This window comes from Emys orbicularis, chromosome 16, assembly GCF_028017835.1.
Source record: "Emys orbicularis isolate rEmyOrb1 chromosome 16, rEmyOrb1.hap1, whole genome shotgun sequence".
In the NCBI taxonomy this organism is placed as follows: domain Eukaryota; kingdom Metazoa; phylum Chordata; order Testudines; family Emydidae; genus Emys; species Emys orbicularis.
Window position 1 is genome coordinate 802,957 of NC_088698.1, and position 22,222 is coordinate 825,178.

General features: G+C 46.8%; 2 protein-coding genes across 2 annotated transcripts; one reads left to right on the forward strand and one right to left on the reverse strand.

The window, feature by feature from the left end:
• Positions 1–755: 755 nt before the first annotated feature.
• LOC135890257 (coiled-coil domain-containing protein 157-like) lies at positions 756–1,007 on the reverse strand. The gene has a single exon (XM_065417607.1). It carries the CDS (start codon positions 1,005–1,007, stop codon positions 756–758), a length of 252 nt encoding a protein of 83 aa, XP_065273679.1.
• Positions 1,008–2,646: 1,639 nt separating this feature from the next.
• SF3A1 (splicing factor 3a subunit 1) lies at positions 2,647–21,950 on the forward strand. Its single transcript, XM_065417606.1, has 16 exons — positions 2,647–2,830; positions 7,810–7,922; positions 8,357–8,561; positions 9,495–9,752; positions 10,212–10,286; positions 11,804–11,954; positions 12,515–12,708; positions 15,239–15,356; positions 15,478–15,663; positions 16,234–16,355; positions 16,517–16,759; positions 17,588–17,798; positions 18,550–18,701; positions 19,642–19,743; positions 19,971–20,042; positions 21,167–21,950. The coding sequence occupies exons 1-16, from the start codon at positions 2,768–2,770 to the stop codon at positions 21,266–21,268; spliced, it is 2,367 nt and encodes a 788-aa protein (XP_065273678.1). The 5' UTR covers positions 2,647–2,767; the 3' UTR covers positions 21,269–21,950.
• Positions 21,951–22,222: the final 272 nt, after the last annotated feature.

The following is a 22,222-nucleotide window of genomic DNA, read 5'->3' on the forward strand; positions in this document are numbered from 1 at the left end:
TAGGTTGGATATTAGGAAACACTATTTCACTAGGAGGGTGGTGAAGCACTGGAATGCTTTACCTAGGGAGGTGGTGGAATCTCCTTCCTTGGAGGTTTTTAAGGCCCGGCTTGACAAAGCCCTGGCTGGGATGATTTAGTTGGGGATTGGTCCTGCTTTGAGCAGGGGGTTGGACTAGATGACCTCCTGAGGTCCCTTCCAACCCTGATATTCTATGATTCTATGATTTCGTGGGTGAATACCCACTTCGTCATGCGTCTGACGAAGTGGGTATTCACCCACGAAAGCTTATGCTCCAATACATCTGTTAGTCTGTAAGGTGCCACAGGACTCTTTGTAACTAAAAACTGGCTCTTAAAATGGGAAATGTCAGGCAACCTTAAAATATGTTGCTACCAAACCCCCCCCCCCCCAAGAAAAGAATTTCAGGGAAATGCTGATAGATAGCTAAAAGCCGTTCAAGTTCTTTGAATATACTGCACATGCAGATCTATGCTCATGGTGCCAGGGGCAGATATCCTATCAGTAGGGATCTGCAGAGACATTTCTCAAAGAAGAAATACAGCTGCTCAGACATCGATAAGTGGCTGCATACAGAAACATCTTCCGTGCTTTCCAGATGCATGTGATTCTAAAGACCTGAACACAGATATGTGGTCTGTATGAATGTAGTGTTTTCCCAACAGGCATTTCTGAAAGGAATTGGGGATGTCCATTGATCAACCTTTTAACAGATCTGAGATGTATTCATCCTCTCACCTGTCAATCACCAGTTCGAGGAGCATTACATGGGAATGCTGGGTAAATTCAGGGTCATTCTCCACATAGTCATAATGCTCCAGCAAAGCCACCAGATCCAGATCACAGGACACTTTATGGGGAAACTTCCAGGAGGGATAACGCACTGCCCCAGCCCGGGAAAAGACATCAATGATGGCTCCTTGTAGATCGGTGATGTCCTTCCTCAAGCTCTCCATACAGTTTGGATTGCCCAGCAGGTATGCCATTCTGTCAGCTGACTTTAGGCCACCAATAGGAAAAGGCCCCTCATTGGCAGGATGGATAGATCTGCAGCAGACAACAACATTGAATATCAAATTAACTAGCAGATCCCCTAGGGAAAGAAAATCAAGGCAGGTCAGACTCATTACTGTACATCTCAGCTCTTCATGACTATGGGATAAAGTGCTGTCACTTTTGCTAGGGCTTAAAAGTTATGGCCCCGTGTACAGCATTGTAACAAGTCCTAAGACTTAACAGCTGTATTATACTGCATGCTGTGCCACTGGAACTTCACAACAACAAGGGGAATAAAACTCATTTCCTGTTGTTCCAAATCACAGAATCCCCTTTAGCTGTGTTGATTGTATAGAGCCTATGATACTAGTCCCATAGAGTTTAAGGACAGAAGGGACCATTAAACCTAGTCTGACCTCTAGAATCTCAGAACTATTAAAGTTCACCCAGTTACCCCTCTATTGAGCCCAAAGACTCTAGGTGGAAAAAAGTATTTCAGTCCTCAGGAGCCTAACCTACCAGAGGCAGAGAACAGGAGAGAGAAAGGTGCCAGGCATCACACATAGGTGAGGAGTTCTGATTCCATCCAGTAGACAGCAGTGGCATGCAGACATATGTCAGAGACAAGTATTACACTTCACACGTGAATACAAGTAAGGTGTGTGTGTGTGTGTGTGTCTGTGTGTTATACATGCAACAACTGGCATTGACAGTGCCTTTTCCCATCTTTTCCACTTTGCCTGCCTCTAGCCATTTCCAACCAAGGGTCTCAAGGTGCTCTAAAAACATGACTGACTTAAACCCAGCCCCACTGGGAGATACCAGAGGACGGTATTATTACAAGGGGGAGCTGACATACCGAGCCAGTCACAGCCAGAGAGAAAAAGGGATGGAACCCGGAGTCGTAGCTCGGAAGGCCTCGCTCACTACGTCCCTCTCGCTAGAGGTGCTGTGCAGCCCGTGTAACGCTCACAAGACACGCCGAGAGAGATCCTTAGCTACACGACGCTAGACAAGGACAAACACCCGATGCCCCAAGCCTGGCAGAGGGCTTGGATGGGGAACCCACGGACACGGGGCCCGGGCCGGGGAGACGGGACCCCATGGTTACGGGGCCCCGGGACGGTCCGGGGAGGGGGTACCCACCTGCCGAGCGGCCGCCGTCCCCCGGCTCGGAGCGAACCCGCAGCCTCGGTGCCTCTGTTACCGCCTGCCCTGCGCTACCCGTTACCATGGCAATCGCACAGGCCCTGGCCCTCCTCTTTGCGAAGTGAACCATCTGCCCAATAGAATGTTAGGAGCGCTTCCTGCTCCTTCCCCCACAATAAAACGTCACGAGAGTACCCCCCAGTTCCCTCAGTGGAACATTCCGAGTTTGCCGCCCTCGCTCCCTATGAAATACACTAACACTGACTTGCTGGGAACAATCCCAGTGACACGAGCCCGATGAGTTGTGCGCGCATGCTTTACGACTGTACCAACCCCGGCTGGTATCGCTGGACTGCGGGCACCCCCTCTCCGTCCCCAGAGTAGAACATGCCAACTGGGCTACGCGCGCAGCCGCCACAACCCGCTTCCTCGCCTGGCCTGTGTTTTTGACGTAGGCGAGCCCGACCGTGCTGCGCGCGCAGCCGGGGGGGGGAAGAGAGTCGCTGCCATTTTGTGCGCGGCGGTGTCGGTCACTCTGTGCTGTTCGGTTCTTGCCACCCCAGGACAAGCAGAGACTCCAGCGGGCCGCTGAGGAGGCACCATGCCGGCCGGTCCGGTCCAGGTGCTGCCGCCCGCGCAGCCAGCGCCCCAAGAAGGCAAACAGGTACTGGGCTGTCCGGAGGCGGGTATGGCGGGCCGGGGCCCGGCGAGGAGGGAAGCCCCGCTCACCACAGCCGGCCCGGGTCACCATTGCGGAGCCGGGTCCCGAGTAGGCAGCTCCCAACATGCAAAGCGGCGCGGTGCGTGCTGGGAGAGAGAGTTTCCTTGGGCACCAGGGGTCTGTGATCCGAGTAGGCTGTCAAGCTAAGCAGGGCCTGGCCCATCAGGGCTGGGATGGGATCCTGGCCCCTCTCCCTCCGCCAGGGAAACCCCCACGCGGGGCTGTGGTTAGTGCCAACTCACAGACTTTAAGGTCAGAAGGAGTCTGATCTCCTGCACATCGCAGGCCACAGCACCTTGCCCACTCACTCCTGTAATAGACCCTTTACCTCTGGCTGAGTTATTGAAGGCCTCAAATTATGGTTTAAAGTTACAGAGAATTCACCATTTACACTAGTTTAAACCTGCAAGAGATCTGTGCCCCATGCTGCGGAGGGAGGTGAGAGAACCCTCAGGATCACTGCCAATCTGACCTGGTGCGAAATTCCTTCACAACCCCAAATATGGCAATCAGACCAGTGGTGCCCAGGCTTTTGATGGTTGTCCCCACCCCCTGCAGGGATGGCGTAAGGGGGCCACAGCTGGGGGTGGATCTTGGGCCGAAGCCATAGCCAGGGACCAAGGCAGGAGCAGCGCCACAGCTGGGCTGCGGTGGGGGCCGGGTGCAACTCTGCTCCCAGCTTCAGCCCTGGCTAGGGGCAGGGCTGGGAGCTGGGGGCGGGAAGGGGCTGGGTGGCAGTCCCTTCCTTCCCCCCATGGGGGCTGGGCTTGCCCTGCCACACACCCCTCCAATGTTCCCCCGTGCCCCCCCCCCCCAGGGGAAGCACCCCACTCATTTGGGACCTCTGAGAGACCCTGAGCATGTGGGCAAGACCCACCAGCCAGACATCTGGGAAAGAATTCTCTGTAGTAGTCAGAGCCCTCCCCATCTAGTGTCCCATTTCCAGCTATTGGAGATATTTACTGTTAGCAGTTGCAGTTTGGCTATATGCCATTGTAGGCAGTCTCATCATACCATCAACTCAATAAATTTATTAGGTCAGACTTGAAGCCAATTAAGTTTTTTGTTCCAGTGCTCTGCTAGGGGGCGCTGTGCTGAGGTGTGCTGCAGGGAGTGTTGCAAGACTGTGTGTGTGTGGGGGGGGGGGGGGGTGTGCTAATTTCTCTCTCAACAAAGAAACCTAGGGGGTGCTGTGCTGCTGGGGCAGGGCATGAATAAAACTCAGGCACTGCCTCACTTGTGGGTATTAAAAGCTCCCGGGCTCCCTTTGCTTGAGTCCTGTGTCTATGGATCACTGCCATTTCTGTCTCGATGTCCCAGCTCCCCGAGTTCTTTGTGGCGTTTTAGTGTACAACATCTTCCTTATTTCTTGTCTTAAACTTTTGTCTAGCTTTGCTGTGCTCTGTTAAAAAGCTACTATCTTCTTCTAGAGAGGTAGTGTGGCCTAGAGTCTACAGCACTGGGACAGGAGACTTGGATTCTGTTCCTGGCTTGCTGGGTGACCTTGAGCAAGTCACTTCCCCGCCCCATGCCTCAGTTTCTCTATTTGTAAAAGGGGGGTAATGATACCAACCTCCTTTGTAAAGTGCTTTGAGATCCACTCATGAAAACCATTATATGAGGTAGCTATTATTACTACCTTCGAACTGGATGCATTTCAGCATTGTGTGAAGTGCGTTATCTCAGTGCTTGGCAAACTAAATAGGGAATTGCTTCACGCACCACTAAAATGCAACCCCTGAAGGCGGAAGCTGTTGAACAGCTCACTGCAACCCTATTTGATGCTAGTTCAGGACAGAATATGAAGAAGAATCGTTTATCCACTGGAAATTGAAGGAGGAACGGGGAACAGAATGTTAGTATCCAAATAGGAATTTGACAGGAAATCAGGATTTATGAAAAACTTATAATTGCTTGGGATGTTGGCTCTGTACTGGAGGAAGAGGGAGAATATCACCTACAGAATCTCCTATCCAAGTACTGATCTGTCCTCTCTTTGCTTAGCTTGTGGCAACTAGATATGGCTGCACACAGTGTAGAATGATTTGATATTCAGAAGAGAGGATCTGCAAACATCGCAGAGCCTTATGGTTGACTGAAGGGAGAGAGAAATTCATTCTGGTGCTTACAGTTCTGAAAAAAAAAATCTTTTTGGCTCAAATTACTTAAGCTTAATTCTCATTGTAAAGGTTTTATTTTTCTAGATTGGTAAAATTCTGTTTGGTGCTTTCTGCGCCTGCACAGTTGACAGTGTGGACTAAGGAGTTTCACTTTGGTCAATTTTGAAAACAGTGATTGGTTGCTCTTAAGAATGTTTTTCCCTGCCTGCCCATTTGCACTCCCTCTACAGACAACTGGTCCCCACATTCTTAAATTCATCTTGTGCCTAAGCTCCCAACAGACACCTGCAACTACTTATGAGGCAGTCAACCAGCTAGGCAAGCAAAAAATGCTGCATTTGTGTATGAGCCAGAATTCTTTCAGTGAAAGGCTCATGGTGATGCAGTTGCGATGGCCTCTCTTGCTTTTCTTTGAATCCAAATGAAGAAGTCCAAGGCTTGGAATCCTCTCTCCTTCAAGGCAGAAGGGTCTGTTACATCCTGTTACAGCAAGGCTCAATACCCTTGCACTGAGATTACTCACAAAGACCCTAAAAGTAGCAGCAAAAGCAAAATCCAAGTAATTCCCTACAATGCATCCAGTTGAGATGCAGTGGCCCAGGTCATTTGGTTCCTTTTCTAACCTGGAATTTGTGACAAACATGGAAGAAAGTTCTTGAGCTCCTTCTTGATATATTTCTCACCTGGAAGCTGTCATTAGCATAGCAGAAAGGAAGGTTGCCCAGTCAAGAACACACAAAGCTGACTTTCAAGGCCACAGGTCTTCAAGACTGGGGGATGCCAGAAGTAGATTCTTTTGACACTCAAATAAATTAGAAAGTTACCAAATTGTTTAGTAGGTTCAAGAAGCCACGGGCGCATGCAGTGGATGCTGCCTGTATGAGATGGGCAGGGAGCTTGAAATATGGATTTCTGCCCTTTCCCTCATCTCAGGGATCCTTCAGAAGATTAAAAAGAAAAGATGGAATACTTGTTAAACTCACCACTCCAATGTGACTGCGAGACTTTATGTTCCAACTTCCTGCTCCTAACCAGGAGCTTAAAATCATCTGTCTAGTTGCCCCCATTCCTTCTGCCTCAGAATTCTTTCTCTCCCCCCACCTTTCCTTAGCATTTTGGAGACTAAGTGGCACATCCGTTGTGATACAGGATTACCAGGTTTTGTCCCTGGGATGACTAGTGTCTAGTAGACATCCAGTTTTCTTCACACCCTTTATAGGCTGTGGGCAGCTCTCTCAGTGCTGCTTGGACACATACATTTCTCTGAACATGGGGCCAATTTGCTTGAAAGACCTGTAAGATTGAGTTAGAGTTGCATTTTGGGTTGTTGGCTTGAGCATTCTACGGTCAAATTCTTGTTCTCAGGGCAACAGGAAGGAAAGTAGAAGGGTTTATAGCAGAGTCTTATTACTGTATCATATGTTCTGTTTAGGCTCTATCCATCTGAAACCATTTTCACCCTGCAGTCCCTCTGTAGTCTAGAGTACTAATATTTTTAAGTCTCCTTGTTCCTCCCTTTTGAGTCTGACCACTCTCCCTCTACACTTAATTTTTCTAAAACAGCTTTTCTATGGCAATTTTTCCTTTGTTCAGGCATATTGGAGAGAGGTCTGTCCACTCCAGTAAATGACTGCTTCCGGTCTTCGACAAGGTTAAAGCAGTTCTCAGGAAGAGTTCCAGGGATGGTGCTCAAGTTAAGGTCTTTCTTTCATCTCAGTCAGGAAATTGACTTACAAGCTTTCTTACAGAAGGACTTTTGGCACAGTTTGGAGAGGGTCAAAACTCTTAAGTCTCATTTACATGGAATTCATCAGATTTTAGCTCCTTATTTGGGGTCTGAAAGTGTCTCCAAAAAAGTTTCAAAGCTTCCAGATCTGCCCTAGCTAGATGGTCAAAGTCCTGTATTCTGTATATGATGTTGGGACTTCTCCCCCAGCAGCACTTAAAGCCCACTCTACTGGGCTGTGGGCTGAAAGGGAAAGGGCTTCAGTGAGGATTGTTTAAGGCTGCCACCTGGTGGCCTTTCATATACGTCTTGAGTCGCTGTTCCCTTGATGTGTTATCCTCTGCAGCAGATGCCCTAGGCAGGTTGGTGCTCAGTATTGTTGCTTGGTAAAGAGCAGGGGAACCAGTTGATGCTGTTACTTAGAGCCTAATGGTTCAGATTGTTCAATGAGTAGGAGCAAAAAGGAAAAATCACTTTATCAGTAACCTGAGTTTGTTCAGCAAAGCATTTGACAATCTAGCATTTGATCCTTTCAGGCTTTTAATAATACCTTGCTGTTCTATAGAGCTTTCCATTGGCAGATGTCAATGTGCTTTCAAAGGAGGTAAGTATCATTATCCTATTTTATAAATGGAGAAACTGCGGCATCGGGAGGTGAGGTGATTTGCCCAAGGTCGCCCAGCAGGCCAATATCAGAGCTGGGAATAGAACCCAATCTCCTGAATCACAGTCCAGTGGCTTGGACTACTACTTGACACTGCTGATTCGTCTCTGTCTCCCAAGCTCAAACAGCAAAGGGAAACCTGTTGATCCAGATTGCTGTGCTTTGTCTCAGAACCTGATTAACAGATGATGAAAATCTCCCTTTCTGTTATCACCAGCTTTGATCTTGTTTGCTATAATTTAATATCCTGACATGCTGATTGCAAATTCTACAGTGAACAGAGATGCTTCCATACGTCATCATCTTATCTCCATGTAACCACTGTGTGCTGGGTGGCAGGACTATTGTTTTGGTTAAATGAGGTGGGAATATGGTAAGACTGTAAAAAACCTCTCATTTGTTCTTACTGCAGCCAGAAGATGAGCCAAAAGAGGAAGCGGCACCAGCCAAACCCGTTGTGGGAATTATTTACCCTCCTCCAGAAGTCAGGAATATTGTGGACAAGACTGCCAGCTTTGTAGCCAGGTAAGTAACACTACATTGGGCTCTCATTTAATAGGATTTTAAAGCCCTCTTGGGAATGCCACTCACTGCACTGATCCAGAAACGAGCAGGTCTCCATGTTAATTGGCATCAGAATGTGCTGTTCATTTGGTGGGGCTGGGGAATGTTTTTGTGCGGCCTTGCAAAATCCTAATGAAAGTTTACCAGTTGAGGTGCAAAATCTACTTACTTGTCTTTGCCACAAGGAGGATGGTAGACAAAAACAAGATTCTACTTCTCTGTCAAAAATTACACCTTCAAGGTAAGCTGGTGAGTAAAATTTGCTAAGGGTGCTATAGCAGTTTGTATAATTGTTTTTATGGTGGATCACTCAGAAGGGAAGAGGGAAGTTGGTGCACCAACATTACTTTTAGTGTTGATGCTGACTCTTCTCAACTCACTTTTTTTCGCCTCAGAAATGGCCCAGAGTTTGAAGCTCGAATCCGTCAGAATGAAATAAATAACCCCAAGTTCAATTTCTTGAATCCCAACGATCCCTACCATGCATACTACCGGCACAAAGTCAGTGAGTTCAAAGAGGGCAAGGCACAGGAGCCCTCGGCTGCCATCCCCAAGGTCATGCAACAGCAGCAAAGTGCTCAGCAACAGCTTCCCCAGAAGGTAAATTGTTCGTGTCTATTGTTAGCCGGGAGTTGGCTCGTAGAGTGTCAGTTCTGATCTTGGTCTTTCAACCTCCTTGCTTAAACAAGCTGTGGGTTTGATCTGTGTTCACGTTTTCACAATGGAAATCAACACTGAGAGACTTTGAATTCTATGAGTGCCCAGGCCTTTTTCTTTTGGTGCACATATGTATGTCCCTCGGTGCCCAGGGTTCATATGCCCTGAAACTTGACAAAGCTGCGAAGCCTGCTTGTATCTCAAAGAAAGGTAATTTGCTGCAGGTATTGATCACAATTGAATGCTGGTTTGACTAAGAATGTTCCTGATCAGATATTCATGTGATCGCTAGTCTTGTATATATCTAGAATATCCTGCCAGAAGTAAATTGCTTGATAGCACCCTGCAATCAGTGCAAGATTTTGCTGGGCTTGTTGTATGCATTGTTAATTCCAAGGAGTTTATTCCAAGACTGTTTTCTCCAGTTATGTTGGCGTCTCAGCAACATTTTGTACTCCATGCTTTGAGATAATCTCACATAGTAGGGACGTAGGTCAGGTATGCATTAGCTAGCAAGAGGCCACTCGCTGAACCTACCTGCTTTGTGTACTCTATACAGTCAGTGATCAGATGTTTTGTGGTTATGTCTGTTAGGAGATTATAGCTACATCCCATTTCTGCTTCCAGCCCATTTCTGCTTCCAGCTATGTTTTGTGTCTGAGTAAACTTTTGTCATCTTTTTGCAGTGGGCCTATTTAAATGACTCACTCATGAACTATATTATGTTAATACCTTTCCCTTCCTTGCAGTTATATTTTAGTCATTTTTTCCCTCCAGTTAATGAAAGCCACTGGCCTTCCCAAACAGTTACTTAGGAGGAGTGAGTAATGGCTTTCATGGGTGAAATTAGTGAGCTGTCCGAATTCCCCTCTGTAGGTACAGGCTCAGGTGATCCAGGAGACAGTCGTTCCAAAGGAGCCACCTCCAGAGTTTGAGTTCATCGCAGATCCTCCCTCAATCTCAGCCTTCGACTTGGACGTGGTGAAGCTGACTGCACAGTTCGTAGCTCGGAATGGCCGGCAGTTCCTGACTCAGCTGATGCAGAAAGAGCAGAGGAATTACCAGTTTGACTTCCTGCGCCCACAGCATAGCCTTTTTAATTACTTCACCAAACTGGTTGAGCAGTACACCAAGGTACTCTCTGGGCTTCTCTCTCTTCTTCTGAAAGCATTATTTCAGCATTATGAAATAGCCAGTCTAGAAAGAAAGAAAAACTTCTAGCTGTCCTCTTTTAAATGCCTGTCTTTGTGTACAGGGAGAGAACGTTTTGCTCATTGTCAGAAAAACGTGTATGGTGCCTAACACTGAGACCCCAAACTTGATTTGGATGTTCTGAGTGCTACTGTAATGCAGATAAAAGTTGTTCCTTTATAGCAAGAGAAGCAGGTGAAATGGCAGTGTGAGAGAATACTATACCTGAGTATTGATGATAGCTAAAAATAGGGTAACAGGAGAAATGGAGCTTAGCTTCAGGGGATCCAGTCATAAGATTCATTTTTGTCTAGTGTAGAAACAAGATAATTAGGACAGCTTCCTTAATTATGAACCAATTTATATGATAGTCATCAGTGATCTCCTGAAAATGTGTTTCAGATCTTGATCCCGCCTAAAGGCTTACTTATCAAACTCAAGAAGGAGGCTGAAAACCCTAGAGAAGTCCTGGATCAGGTAACTTGTGACTAATTTCCACAAAACAACTGAAGCATTTCAGTCTTGTTCTGAATTATTTCTGGTTTTGAGCTCAGCATCTTTCTAATTATTGACATCACGTGTAAGCACAACGAGAACAAAGTGTGGGAACAGGGCATTTCAAACAGTTTTCCAAGCATGGGAAAATAAGCTGATCTGATCAACCACTTGTGTAGCAGGCTTTATATCTTAGTCCTGTGGGGAATTCTGCACCAAAAAATTTAAAATTCTGCGCACAATATTTTAAAATTCTACAAATTTTATTTGTAAAAATAACACTATAGAATCATGAGTTTCAATTATTTTGATAATTTGTTTCAAAATACCTGTCAGCAAGTATGTCTGTAACAATACAGACACACACACAAATTCCCCCAGGAGTAAAGAGTAAAAGATATCCCTATGACAACCCAGTTCCTCTTTCTCCGCCCCCACCTCCCTAGAGCTCAGCCAGGGGGTGCCCTGGCCCAGACACTCATGCCCTCTATTTCCACCCTCTCGGCCCAGAGAACCAGATACTCACAACCTCTACCACCCCACCCCACCCCCCCCCGAGGCCAGCTGTGGGCCCCCCGCTGGCCCAGATACTCTCACCCCCTACCCTCCTAGAGCCTAGGGATCCAGAGGGAGAAACAGCCTGATGCTGGGTCCCGGATTTGCACAGAGTTTCCTGCATGCTGCCATCTCCTTCCTTCAGAGCATGCTGGGAATCCTCCAGTTCCTTCCCCATTCCCCCAGCCTTGTCTTCCATTTGCAAGTTGGGCTCTGCCAGGTCCAGCTGCCCCCACTGGTGGCCAACATCTCTGCAGCCCATTTCTGTGGGGGCGGGGGAGAAGGAAATTCTGCATGCACAACATTAATTTCTGCAAAATTCTGCATTGTGCAGTGGTGCAGAATTCACCCGGGAGTAATATCTTCATGAAGCTTTACTGCATAAAGCATTTTCCCATCCCAAAGAGCTTACAATCTAAGATCTCAGTTGCTACTCATAGGCAAGTCCTATTTGTAGGTTTCTTAATATACAGTACCTCATCTTTAAAAATTAAGGTTTTCCTCTAGCAGACTATATTTGGAGTTTGGAACATGACTGCATGTTTGTGAGAAGTATGTCAAACAGTTCCAGGTGTTAATCTGTCAGGATTTGAGATCTGTCTTTTGGAATTCTCACTATTATTAATCTAAAAAGTTTGACATCCGCACAGTGCTGAACCTGCAGCCCATACTCAAGCAAACCACTCCTTGAAGGCAGTGGGAGTTTTTCCTGGTTGCTGCAGGATCAAACTCAATTTCTAAATTTTGAATTAACTGACTTCCAAGGGTTGCCCTTGTGGCTGCCCTGGAGGCACTGACTATGTTGGGTCTTACATATTTTGGAGAATAGAGGTGAACACTTGTGGGGGTTGTGACTTGTTTTATGGTTCCTAATGGGTTCTCCTTTGTATACTGTGACATGCTTCCCACTTCTGTGACTCAGTGCTTTATGCCTCCTTGTGCAGGTGTGCTACAGGGTGGAGTGGGCCAAGTTCCAGGAACGAGAGAGGAAGAAGGAAGAGGAGGAGAAGGAGAAGGAACGTGTTGCTTATGCCCAGATTGATTGGCATGACTTTGTAGTTGTGGAAACAGTGGACTTCCAGCCCAATGAGCAAGGTAGGAAAACTAAGTGACATAACCGCTGTGTGACTCAGGTTCTGTGTTTAGTGGGGATGATACGTGCCTCTTGAGAGCTGCTGGAAAATGCTGTAAGTAAAAAATATTAGATGGGTGCAAGGTAGAAGCATATGATGTCCATTTTATGAAAAACTTTATATCTGCTGAGTTCAGGTCCTGTTTCTTCTGCAGTTAGTGATGTCACTGATGCTTAATTGGTACTATTTCTTTGTGACTAGCAGTGTTATCAACTGTTCCACTGAAAACCAAGACCCCCAAACTCTGTTGCTGCATTAACACCCCATTGTGGTAGCCGCTTCCCTTTCTTTGCTGCCTTCAGTTTGTGTCATCACATATCTTCATGTTGGTGTTCAGACCAGTCTTATCCCTAGCCTTTCCCTTCTATGTGCCTTTGCTCCCGTGAGCCCATCAGTACAACAGTCTGATTTCCCCCACCCCCCAAGTTAGTTTCATTAAAGGGGACTGGTGCCTGTGTCTGCATCTTGAGCAATGAATAGTACTAAAGAAGCCCTCATGTTTGCTTTTTTTCTTTGTTGCAGGGAACTTCCCTCCTCCCACCACTCCTGAGGAGCTGGGGGCTCGCATACTGATCCAGGAGCGCTATGAGAAGTTTGGTGAAAGTGAGGAAGTAGAGATGGAGGTGGAGTCAGATGAAGAAGATGAAAAGCAAGAGAAGACAGAGGAGACCCCATCTCAACTAGACCAAGACACACAAGTGCAGGATATGGATGAGGTAAGTAGCTGGTGTGATAAAGGGTACTTTCATTGATAGGACTTTAATGTGGCATATGGGGCTCTGCAAGCTCTCACTTCATAGCATCCCTGTGCTTCTTGGTGTTCAATGACTGTTATCCCTAAAAATGAGCTCAATCTTGGCCCATTAATCTGTTGGCCAGAAACCCTTCTCATCCATTGAACCAATGAGGGGGGCTGTGTTTGCATGTTCTCTAACAAAGTACAAACTCCATGAGAGAATTCCAGGAATGTTGCTGGAGAGAAAACCTAAAAGATTGTCCTATTAAATAGATCACTTTTCATTGTACAGTTGACGCATTCAGAAGCCCCTGAGATGTTAGTTGTTGTCAAACTACTAACTTAGCTGCCTTACGGGAGAAGAGATGAGAAAGGGCTATGGTTGGGGCCCTACCAAATTCACAGTCATGAAAAATGCATCAGGGACTGTGAAATTGGGTCTCCCCCCGTGAAATCTGGTTGTTTGTGTGCTTGTACCCTAAACTATACAGATTTCATGGGGGAGACCAGCGTTTCTCAAATTGGGGGTCCTGACCCAAAAGGGATCTGCAGAGGGGATCACAAGATTCTTTTAGAGGTGTCGCAGTATTGCCACTCTTACTTTTGCACTGCCATCAGAGCTGGGCAGCCAGAGAGCAGTGGCTGTTGGCCGGGCACCCAGCTCTGAAGGCAGTGCCCCACCAGCAGCAGTGTAGAAGTAAGGGTGGCAATACTATACCATGCCATCTTACTTCTGCGCCGCTGCTGGTGGTGACTCTGCCTTCAGAGCTGGGATCCTGGCCAGCAGCCGCCGCTGCCCAGCTCTGAAGGCTGCGCCCGCAGCAGCTCAGAAGTAAGGTTAGCAGTACTGCAACCCCCTCTACAATAACCTTGTGACCCACCCACCCCACAACTCCTTTTTGTCAAGACCCACACAATTACAACACTGTGAAATTTCAGATTTAAATAGCTGAAATCATGAAATTTATAAAAAGAACAGGAGTACTTGTGGCACCTTAGAGATGAACAAATTTGTTAGTCTCTAAGGTGCCACAAGTACTCCTGTTCTTTTTGCGGATACAGACTAACACGGCTGCTACTCTGAAACATGAAATTTATGATTTTTTAAAATCCTATGACCGTACATTGACCAAAATGGATCCTGAATTTGGTAGGGCCCTAGCTGTGGTAAACCATAGCCCCCTGGTGCCAGAACTAAAGATGAGAGATGCAGTTATTTAGAGAGAAATGGGGTACCTGGTTCCCTCTTTGGGAAATAATTAGACTCTCCACTCTCTTTAAATTACAGCAACACTAGTGCTGGCACCCTTTCCGCTATTTTAAAAATCTCTGTAGATACATAGTGCAAGCTGCTTGATTGGAGTGTGTTTAGGGTTACCATATTAAAGGTTTTTAAAAAGGACACACTCCACGGGGCCCCGGCCCCGCCCCAACCCCGCCCCCTCCCCTGAGCACCCTGCATTCCCCCTCCTCCTCCCTCCCAGCCACGCAAAAAGGGCTGCCCGGTTTGCCGGGCAGCCTCCAGACCCTGGGCCAGGCACGTCCCCAGCACAGCCGGAGCCTGGGAGGGGAAGCGCCCGGCTGGGGGCGCAGGGTCTGGAGGTCTGGGGGCTGCCCGGCAAACTGTGAAGCCGGTAGCGCTGGGGCAGCTCCGCTCTTCAGCTGCACAGAGCTGAGGTGTCTGGGGGGAGCTGTAGGCGGATTCCCCCGCAGCGGCGGCTGCTGCTGCTCCCCCCCAGACACCTCAGCTCTGTGTAGCTGAAGAGCGGAGCTGCCCCAGCGCTACCGGCTTCACAGTTTGCCGGGCAGACCTCCAGACCCTGGGCCCCCGGCACTTCCCCTCCCGGGCTCCGGCAGCACTGGGGAAGCGCCTGGCCTGGGGCACAGGGTCTGGAGGTCTGGGGGCTGTCCGGCAAACCGCGAAGCCGGTAGCGCTCGGGCAGCTCCGCTCTTCAGCTACACAGAGCTGAGGTGTCTGGGGGGGAGCAGCAGCAGCCGCCGCCGCAGCGGGGAATCCGCTTGCAGCTCGCAGCCGGAGCCGCTCAGGTAAGCAGGGGACTGGGGCAGGGATGCCGGCATTTTCCCGGACATGTTCGGCTCTTTGGCAATTCCCCCCGGACGGGGATTTGAGCACCAAAAATCCGGACATGTCCGGGAAAATCCGGACGTATGGTAACCCTAAGTGTGTGGATCTGACACTTCCATTTTTTGGAATGAGGTGGGGTCCCATGATACAACCTGCTAATAAAGATATTTCAAGTGGCTTGAGGTTTCCCATGGAGAAACTGTCAACAAATGAAAAATGAGACGCTTAGGTATGCAAAGAAGAAAGCCTTTTCACTTCTGTAATCTGTACTCTAGAGCCAAGATTGTTTCAGTCGTGGAGTGACTGTTCACTTGATACATAGATTTTTTTGCCCTATATGACTTTCAGTGCTGTTGCTACATATTCTGTGTTCTAAGATATTTGATCTGCTGTTAATAACTTGTAAGCATTGTTTTAATTTAAGGGCTCAGATGACGAAGATGAGAGTCAGAAAGTTCCACCTCCTCCAGAGACCCCGATGCCACCACCTCTTCCTCCAACTCCAGATCAGGTCATTGTGCGGAAAGACTACGATCCCAAAGGTAAACTAGAGTTTGGTGACAATGAGCAATTTAATTTCTTACTGAATAGTCACACAAGACCTTGCTTCTAAGATGTGCAGTCAAGTTAGGCATTTTTAACAATGTGGTTTTGTTCCTTCAGCCTCCAAGCCATTACCACCGGCACCAGCCCCAGATGAATATCTTGTGTCTCCCATCACTGGAGAGAAGATTCCTGCCAGTAAAATGCAAGAACACATGCGAATCGGCCTTCTGGATCCCCGCTGGCTGGAGCAGCGGGATCGGTCTATCCGTGAGAAACAGAGTGATGACGAGGTCTATGCCCCAGGTTAGTCTGCCTCTCACAAGGCTCCAAGAGATACTCATTTAAAAACCCAGTGTATAGTTTAAATCTAATTTAATCATGTCAAACTGATCTGTATCAATGGGGCCTTTGACATATCTTGAAATGCTGATTTGTGTACTGTGCTCGTTTAGTATACATATTCTGGTAGCCATCAAGAACACTGAAGCTTTCCTGTAAACATTGTTCTGCACCCACCATATTAACTGAAGTTCATTCTTTAGTAACAGTGGTATTGGACCCATTGGTACCGAAAATATTCTGTGAAACAAGGGATTAGAGCAGTGGTTCTCAACCACGGCTGTGGGCTGCTTGCAGCCCATAAGCACACAAATGCAGCCCATGTGACATTCTCTGGGCCATACAGGTAGTATATATATTGTGTGGATGCGGCCCACATAACACACACAAAGCTGCATATGAGATCCACAGTGGTAAATAGGTTGAGAACCACTGGATTAGAGAATTAAGCAGGACTCTGAGTCATCTTGTTCTGTTTTGTCATATGAGAGAAAATGTCTAACATCTTTTTTCCCTATCTCTGCCTGTCTGCAGGTTTGGATATTGAGAGCAGCTTGAAACAGCTGGCTGAGCGTCGTACCGATATCTTTGGTGTGGAAGAGACTGCTATTGGTAAAAAGATTGGAGAAGAGGAGATCCAGAAACCAGAGGAAAAGGTGCGGTTCAAATCCTGCTGTAACCTCGCCATCCGCTGTCCTTAACCTGTAGGAATGGGGTCTCCAGGGCCTTGTTCTTGCTGTGAAACAGCAGCCCTCACTCATCTGCTAATCTGATCAGAGTTTTGACAGTCTATGTTCTTCTGATTATCTTTTTCCAGGTGACCTGGGATGGCCACTCTGGCAGCATGGCCCGCACACAGCAGGCTGCTCAGGCCAATATCACCCTGCAAGAGCAAATTGAGGCTATCCATAAGGCCAAGGGGCTGGTGCCAGAAGATGACAGCAAGGAGAAGATTGGTCCCAGCAAGCCCAATGAGATGCCCCAGCCACCACCTCCCTCCGCAGCATCGAATCCCCCATCTAATGCTCCCCCAATCACATCTGTGCCACGCCCTCCATCGGTAAGCATTCTTATTGCCAAGGACAAACAGCTGCTTTGATGCTGAATTGGAAGTAGGTTTTACTGCTGCTGAAATGGGTCATGGTAGGGTGCTGCTTGGAAACGGGATTAGCAAATTAAGAGATCACTTTGCCAAATTAGCTGTAAATGATAACATTGATCCTAGAAGTAAATTTAAAATATATTAAAAATGGAAAATACGTTATGAAAGAGTTTTCCAGCAGCTGAGGTATTGTAAAGAGATGATGTTGAACTGGAGAGGAGAGAAATTCAGACAGTGACAAATCGGAGAGGAAGGAAACGTGGGCTGGGGAGGCGCTCAGAGAGACAGGAAGGTGAACTAGATTAAAGGGTGAAAGCCAAGGTGGGAAGTGAAAGTAACAATCATAGGCAGAGGCGTAGGCACGAGAAATGGTAATAACAGTGTGCAGCTCACTCGGTCAGCCCCACTGAAGTTGTTCTAATGTTTGAGGTTGGCAGCATTCTGCTCATGTGGCTCTGTTCAAAGAGCTTCTGTCTCTGAGACTACTCTCTTGTTTTATGGCTGTGCAATGTGGCTCCTGAGGGTGGGGGGAAAGTAACTACTGACTTTTGCTACTACTGAGGCTTTTACACCCAATCCCAAACTTCCTGGGAATTTGGAAGAATGGCAGTAGCAACTAGAAGTACACATACCCCCAACCACCTAAGCTTATATTCCTAAATGTGACCAGCCAAAAGATTCAGAATGTGACCCTCTGCAGCTGTTGATCAGCCCTTGTGAACAGTATAAGAGACTGAATCCCGGAGTGCCTGGAGCTGCACCTGGTAATAAATGTCTTCTTTCTAGATGCCGCCTCCTGTTCGCACCACTGTTGTTTCTGCAGTTCCTGTCATGCCTCGTCCCCCTATGACTTCTGTGGTCCGTATACCCCCAGGCTCTGTCATCGCAGCCCCCATGCCACCAATAATACATGCCCCACGCATCAATGTTGTCCCGATGCCGCCATCTGGTCCCCCCATGATGGCCCCTCGCCCGCCTCCCATGATAGTACCAACAGGTCAGTGAGTTGAATAATTTTTCAGCGTAATTGCTCCTGGAAGATGCTTATATGAATATCCCTGCTCTCCTTCTCTGGTGGGCCATCCCAGTGAAAATTAAAGCTCTATGGCGCTTTCTGAATGAGTCAGAAAGACCTAAGGGCCTGGCTCACATTTCTTGTCATTAAAATCAGTTCTAACTTCCAACCCTGTGGGTGAGCTATTGCTGAGTAAATAATGGCTGTTGTAACTGCCTCTTACTGCAAGCAAGGTGGGGGAGGTAATATCTTGTATTGGACCAACTTCTGTTGGTGAGAGAGATGAGCTGTCAAGCTTACACAGAGCTCTTCTTTAGGTCAGACTGAAAAAAGAGCTCTGTATAAGCTCGTCTCTCTCACCAACTGAAGTTGGTCCAATACAAGATATTCTCTTACCCACCTTCTCTCTTGAATATCCTTGGACTGACACAGCTACAACACTCTCTAATTACTGCAATCACATACCAGAGTACCTTTCAAACAACTGTACATTGAGATCTGTGTGCCTGACTGGGACCACATGAGCCACAAAAATATCATGTGCTGTTTATTGGCTCCCCCCGTCTTTTCCCCACATGGAAAGGCCTTTAGTAGCATCATATGTTATTTCCTCCTTGTCTAGTGGTGTTTCCTTTAGGGTCTGTGCCAGCCTACTGCAGAAACATGTTAAGGGAACTGTTGTTGAATGTCATGTGTAGGTGTATATGTAGCTGTTTTTCCCCTCCTATTTCAGCATTTGTCCCAGCCCCTCCTGTGGCTCCAGTCCCTGCCCCAGCACCAATGCCTCCTCACCCCCCACCACCCATGGAGGATGAACCTGTGTCTAAGAAACCGAAAAGTGAGGACAGCCTGATGCCAGAGGAGGAGTTCCTGCGCAGGAACAAGGTATATAATTTGAGTAGCATCACAGTCCAACAGCTTGTTGTGCAGTACTGGAAACTCTGACCACACTGGAGTATTCAGTCTCTCCCCGAAAGAGGTCATCTCCTCTAAAATGGTACCTGAATCAATGGACGGACATTCAGGAGGGCAGCTGGCAGGCACAAGTGCCCCATGAGAAATTGACTCTGCATCTCTGAAGTAGCTCCTTCCTGTCACTCTCCCTAGAGCAATTGAGTTAATTTAAATTTACCTGGAAAGTTATATGACTGTATACAAAAACTTAAGACTTCCTCTCCTGGAGAGAAGGGCAGCATGGGGAAGTCAATCTTAAGGAAAGGCTAAGTATGCAGAGTAGCTTTTAGTAGTTCTCCAGTTAACACACATGGTAAAGACCTGTTAAAATGTGTCCATTTCTCTACAAAGAAGTGTCCCCAGATCAAGGGTGACTTGGATATTAAACTGAGTTATAATTCCTTCCCCATGTCTGCCACTCACTGCATTTTCTCTGAAACTGAGTTGTAAATTCTTCAGGGTAGTGAATATTATTGTCCTGTACTTGTACAGCACAATAGGGGCCCTTTGTGGTAAGTGCTGTATGCATGCATACAGTACAGTTAATGCTGATTGTAGAAGGATCTTGGTAGTGTTCCCCATGTCACTAGAGTAAAACCACCCAATGAACAGCCAGAAGTTAATAAGGAATAATTGGGGGGTGAGGGGGGGTAGCCAGAACTCTTAACTGACTTTTGACAAAATGACTTGCCAAGTAAGAGTAATGAAGCAAATAAAACACATTAATGTTGACTCCCTAGTAACAGGGAATTGAAAGGTGCAAGTTGGCGGCACCCAAAGGAACAGCAAAGTGATTGCCTCTTGCCCCCACATCTGTCTGTATGCATTAAGGACCATCTGTGTGTGTAACTACATTTAATTCTTTTCCTAGGGTCCAGTCACAGTTAAAGTTCAGGTTCCCAACATGCAGGACAAGACTGAATGGAAACTGAATGGCCAGGTGCTGGTGTTCACCCTTCCACTCTCCGATCAGGTACATGACTTGTTAACCTGGCCTTAACTCCTGCTATTCCATTGCTGTGTGATTGCTGGCAGGACAGCATCTAAACTGCCTGGTTGAGGCTGTAAACTCTGGACTCTCCCCACATTGCAACTGTGTATAGTTTATGGGGGACGGAAGTGGGTGGAGCTGGCCACTTGTGCCGTGCCCTGCCCTGCCCTGGGCGCTGGAGGGACTGAGCTCTCTGTGCTTGTTTTTAGGTCTCTGTTATAAAGGTTAAGATCCACGAGGCCACAGGGATGCCAGCAGGGAAACAGAAGCTGCAGTATGAGGTGAGTATGTGACAGTGTTAACCCTTCAAATGCTGCCTTGCCGCTTACCTGCACTTTTTCCATACAGTAAAAAAAATTACAAGGCCCTGAGAACTGCCTCACTCTGCCTCTTGTGTGCATGCAGTACAGGGCAGTCTTTAATTACATCACACACAGTTTGTGCAGAGGCCCTTCCCCATTCAGTGCACAGGCTGGATGGCAGACAGTGAATGAGAGTGATTCTGTGGATTCGCTCTTATCTTGTCACCACTGCAGTATAAATCTGTTGAAGCCAATGGGCTTTCTGTGAATTTACACTGGTGTAACTAAGCTGATTTGAGCCCTCTGTGTGTATTGGGGTTGAACACTGTACCATTGAAGTAGCTTCTTCAGAGCCCTGCTGCTTTGAGTGTATTCTTGTGTGCACTGAATGAGACTGTCTCCCTCTGCTTTCTAATCTTTACTCCAAAGACCGTATACATGTTGATTTACAGGGTTTACCCATGAAAATTCCACAACTCCTGCACATGTATGTGCAGAACAGCAAAATATTGAGAAGTTTTTTTTAAAAAAAAGAGAGAGAAAAAAGCACTGCTACTACAAAGTACAATCATGCATGCAGTAGGATTTTAAAGCCATCGTAACCCAGCCATCTCTAGAGTGACTTTTGCTAGAACACCAAAAGGAACATATCCCTGCCAAATTTCAGCCTTTCCTGCCAAGGCTGTAGAGCTATTTAAAAAAGAGGGGGAAATAAAACAAAAACGCCTTTCTTTTATAATGGCAGATATGTATTCTCTCTCTCACACAATATCTAGCTTCTTAAAAACCAGTGATATTTCTGCTCTAATCTTTCAAAGAATTCACTTTTGGGCAAAACCTAAGTCTGTTAAACTTCACCCTGAAAAAGAGTAAACACTTGTCTCTGCACTCTGGCTGCAATACTGGAAATACTGTGACAGCACTGACGCCTAACTCTTATTACCCAGCTCCTCCACATCATCTTTCTCTCTGGGAGACTGGGGTCCCTCCTCTGTACACCGAACCACCCTGGGTCCCTCCTAGTTTAGTAGTGAACTTCCTGATTGCCCAGATTGTTGAATCTTTCTGGAGGGAGCACTGAGACCTCCTGTTGTTTCTTGCAGGGCATTTTCATCAAGGACTCCAACTCTCTGGCTTACTACAACATGATAAGTGGTTCTGTGATTCACTTGGCACTCAAAGAAAGAGGAGGCAGAAAGAAGTAGGAGTCAGGGTGCCTACAACTGTCGGATGCTCTGCCATTTGTGTGAACCCAACAACTAGAATCCTGCAGCTCCTGGGGACACTGTGACAAGATGAAACATCAACCTGTGATACTTTCTAATCCCCACTTAGGAACTATTGACTGTATTTTAGTCCTTAGTCCTGTATCCAAAAATCAGACCGTTACAGGGCTGGAGAGAATTCATATCACCCAGACAAAGCCATGTAAACGTTGTGACCTTGCATGTAATTTCACAGCTCTTGTGACACTTTGCTAGAATGCTGTTCTTAATTATCACTATTTTCATTTAATTCCCTACAGCAGCAGTGGCAGCATTTCAGTTGAGATCTTGTCCAGATTGGACATTAAAAATCCATCTTCATTTTGCAGCCCGGTTTGTTATGACACAGGGAATATCACCTGCCTGACTAAAATGTTAGCCTTTTCACTTAATCTTTTTTGTAATTGAGAACTCCTTTATTTAGTATAATAAACCCCTTGCTCCTTCTCTGTGAAATGTACATGTAAGAATCTCCTGCAGTGATTGTTTTTGGATTTTATCCTTCTTTGGAATAACTGTACTTTGCTGCTGGTTTTGATAAAGAGGCTCTAAGATTGTTTCTGATCATCCTGTACAGTATGTGACTTGTTTTAATAAAATTCTAATCTCAGTGGGGAATCTCAGTAGTGACTCTTCATTTTTTTTATTTGTGGATGTCCTGTATATTGAGACCTACCCAACTCTGTAGCACTCCTGCACATGGCTCAAAAGACTTTTGGGCTAATTATATGCAAGCACTTTAAGCTCTATGTTGAAAAGACCATATTTGAGCCCACTGTGTACTTCCAGGAGGGCATATCTGTCTGTGTCATTGGATCCTTCAGTCAGTTGTCTGGTGCTTCAGGAGATCTTCATTGTTCGATAGTAAATTCTGAGCTTTTTAAAATCATCCGT

What these genes read in the sequence shown, in the direction of transcription:
- LOC135890257 (XM_065417607.1), bottom strand. Translation starts at nt 1,007, where the DNA reads ATGGCATACCTGCTGGGCAATCCAAACTGTATGGAGAGCTTGAGGAAG.
- SF3A1 (XM_065417606.1), top strand. Translation starts at nt 2,768, where the DNA reads ATGCCGGCCGGTCCGGTCCAGGTGCTGCCGCCCGCGCAGCCAGCGCCC. An exon ending in AGTTCCTGCGCAGGAACAAG is followed by an intron (nt 18,702 to 19,641) that starts GTATATAATTTG and finishes TTCTTTTCCTAG; the next exon opens with GGTCCAGTCACAGTTAAAGT. An exon ending in AACAGAAGCTGCAGTATGAG is followed by an intron (nt 20,043 to 21,166) that starts GTGAGTATGTGA and finishes TGTTTCTTGCAG; the next exon opens with GGCATTTTCATCAAGGACTC.